Source organism: Cyprinodon variegatus, unplaced genomic scaffold (assembly GCF_000732505.1).
Source record: "Cyprinodon variegatus isolate N-32 unplaced genomic scaffold, C_variegatus-1.0 Scaffold790, whole genome shotgun sequence".
Taxonomy (NCBI): Eukaryota; Metazoa; Chordata; class Actinopteri; order Cyprinodontiformes; family Cyprinodontidae; genus Cyprinodon; species Cyprinodon variegatus.
The window spans coordinates 168,331-171,182 of record NW_015151243.1 but is presented as its reverse complement, the minus strand read 5'-3'; the positions used below and the strand labels follow the sequence as shown (position 1 = coordinate 171,182).

Sequence of the window (2,852 nt, the reverse complement as noted above, 5' to 3'; positions counted from 1 at the left end):
ATATTAAATTTCTGACTTTATATCCCTGTAATTATTACACACTGTAGCTTTAAGTGTAAAGCATTGATGACACACTTTGATTCATTACATTTTACACTGGGTTCATAATAACAGGACTAGTCACTGGAGTAATTAGCAGGTCATTTTGTGGTAGGACTAAAAACATCCTGCAAATTAATGTTTGATTATTATTTTTGCAGTTCCCTGCACTTTAATGCAAACTTATGAGCAATTTAGTCCTATGATATAAGCAGTAAAGTTGGTAAAAGTAAAGACTTCTGAAAATCTCAAACTTTCATATGTTCCTCTGTATCAGGCTTTGTGTTTTAAATGCATTTTTGTAGCTGATATTATAATCTTAAACAGATAAAGACGAACATTAAATTTAATATTATATATTGTTTTGCAGGTGAATCAATGCTAGCACTATAGTGGAGTAAGAAAGGCAAATGTTGCAGAAACTCCCCAGATGAATGTCTAGTGCTTTGCCCACCTTAGCAGCTTTGTTGACATTGTCTTCATTACCCATCTTATGGACAAACACAGAGGCAGGTTTCCCGTCTTGGAGAACCGCGGAGTACATGGTGGGTCCGGATGGCAGAGTCAGCAGCGGCTCCTCCAGCAGAGTGCAGCTCCGCACCGCACTGCTCTCCGCACCCATGACCCCGCTTCCTCCTGCCACAATACAGAGCCATAAACCGGTATGACTGAGTGTTTTATCCACGTACACCTACTTGAAGGGTGAGGCGGACATACCTAACTTCCTGGACTGGATGGACCAGGTAGCCGCTCTGTTCAATTAGCAGCTGCTGCTACTGTCGTCTCGCGCGTTAACCTCGTAGCAACGTTAGCCAACATGGCCAGAGCTCTCAATCCTCCAAATCGTGATTTTCACCAAGGGTTGCTGGTAATACAAGCACGCACTTTAGCATGTTATTCGTCTGTAGAAACGTATAAAACAACTTCCATTTAATCTTCGTTAAACCACTGCTCCCGCAGCTACAACCCTGGGCAGCTGTAAACACAGAAACTTCCGGGAACGACCAAACAACCAGGCAGGGGAGAACAGGAAGACAAAATAAAATATAGGTGATTATACAGGAGGGGAAAATTGAAATTGATGGTTAAATCATTTAGAAAATATTAATAGGTGACATTTTAATTTATATAAAACATAAAATCTGAGAAATTTCACAATGAGCTAGTTTTAATTACTCCACACATATACATCTGACACCCTAAATTTTTACTAAATGGTTGCAACCGAGTGGTGTGAGATAAAGCAGATGACTACCACATGGTGCAGAGAAACGGGAAAAAGAAACTAATATTTGAAAAAAAAAAAAAAAAACTTCGTTGCTACATTTGGTCCAAACTAACTAAGCGACGTTTTGTTTGAATAAACGTTTAGATAATAATTTTTTGTTATTAAAAAAACACCACAACAGTATTTATTTCACTGTGTCTACATGTTTGTAAACTACATGCACAGATATTGTGCATGTAAGTTACACTTTTAAGATGGATAGTTTAGGACATTTTATTCCCTAATTTCAGTTTATGTGTTTGTACTGAAGAGGATTAGGGCTACTGAAAAACTAAGAAAAGTTAACTGGTTTAAAAATTTTATTTCACTGGAAAAAAAGTCAGAATTCTAAGATTAAAGTCAAATTCTGAGGAAAAAAAAGTCAGAATCCTGAGATTGAAGTAAGAATTCTGAGAAAAAAAAGTCAGAATTCTGAGATTAAAGTCAGAATTCTGACTTTTTTTTCCTATATGAAACTGAAATAAAATGTAAAAATCTGTTAACTTTTTAAAAATAATTTCAGTGGCCCTAACCATCTTCCGTATGTTTGACATGTGCTACTGCTGTTTAAAATTTTAAGAATTATGGTGGTTCAAAACATGGGTTGGGACCCTTTTTTTTCACAAATTTTGTTGTTTGGGTTTTGGAAGCATTTTCAGAAAGCAATAAAGCACTTTGTTGCTGTTTTTAGCTACAAGAGAGAGAAAAATCAATGATTAAAAAACATAGCTGTGGCTTTCATTTCAATCTGATTTCAGTTTGATTTGATTTCTATTTGATATATATAGTTTTATTTATAGATTTATAGATTTGATTATTATATAATTTGATTTGATTTTTATAATATATACCTTATACAGGTTAGGGTTAGGCATAGAGCTTGGAATCCTGGGGTTGTGAGTTTGAAACCCACCCCCACAGACTGCCACCCTGGGTCTCTCTCTGAGCAAGACCCTTATCGCCCGATTGCTCCCCGGGTGCCCCATGATGGCAGCCCACTGCTCCCCAAGGGGATGGGTTGATTGCAGAGTTAAATTTCCCAATGTGAGATAAATAAAGTTCACTTAAATTATTTTTAAATGACCTTATTGACTGGTAATTTCAATGTTGGTATAAAGCTTTTGAAACATAAATTAAAAAGCAATGACTGTCTAACACATTTAGACTTAACTTTATTTATCCCTTGGGATTACTCCTACTACTCTTATATTGGAGATATCCAGTAAGTTGATTAGTCAGTCTCTTCTTTTGGATGGGATTCAGATACAAAAGTGAAAAATCTTGGTTAATTTTGATCAGGATTTGTAATTTAATTCCTATATAAAAGAGGTTTCTAGAATTCCCTTCTATCATCTAAGGAATATTGCAAAAATTACAAATATCCTGTCCAGGGGTGATGCTGAGAAACTAGTACATGCATTTGTTATTTGAAGGCTCGGCTATTGTCATTCTTTACTATCAGGAAGTCCACAAATCGTAGCTAAAAGCCTTCAGCTGATCCAAAATGCTGCAGCCAGAGTTCTGATGAAAATTAAAAAGAGAGATC

The 2,852-nt window shown here is 36.0% G+C and overlaps 1 protein-coding gene across 1 annotated transcript in view; it reads right to left on the bottom strand.

Moving 5' to 3' along the window:
• Window positions 1–1,032, bottom strand: part of scyl3 (SCY1-like, kinase-like 3) — a 12,276-nt gene extending 11,244 nt beyond the window's left edge. Inside the window, exons 1-2 of the mRNA XM_015396317.1 lie at window positions 757–1,032; window positions 494–675 (exon numbers count right to left, since the gene is read on the bottom strand). Of these exons, the coding sequence (XP_015251803.1) occupies window positions 494–661 (168 nt within the window). The 5' untranslated portion in view covers window positions 662–675; window positions 757–1,032. The remainder of the gene's footprint in view (window positions 1–493; window positions 676–756) is intronic.
• Between the last annotated feature and the right edge of the window lie 1,820 nt (window positions 1,033–2,852).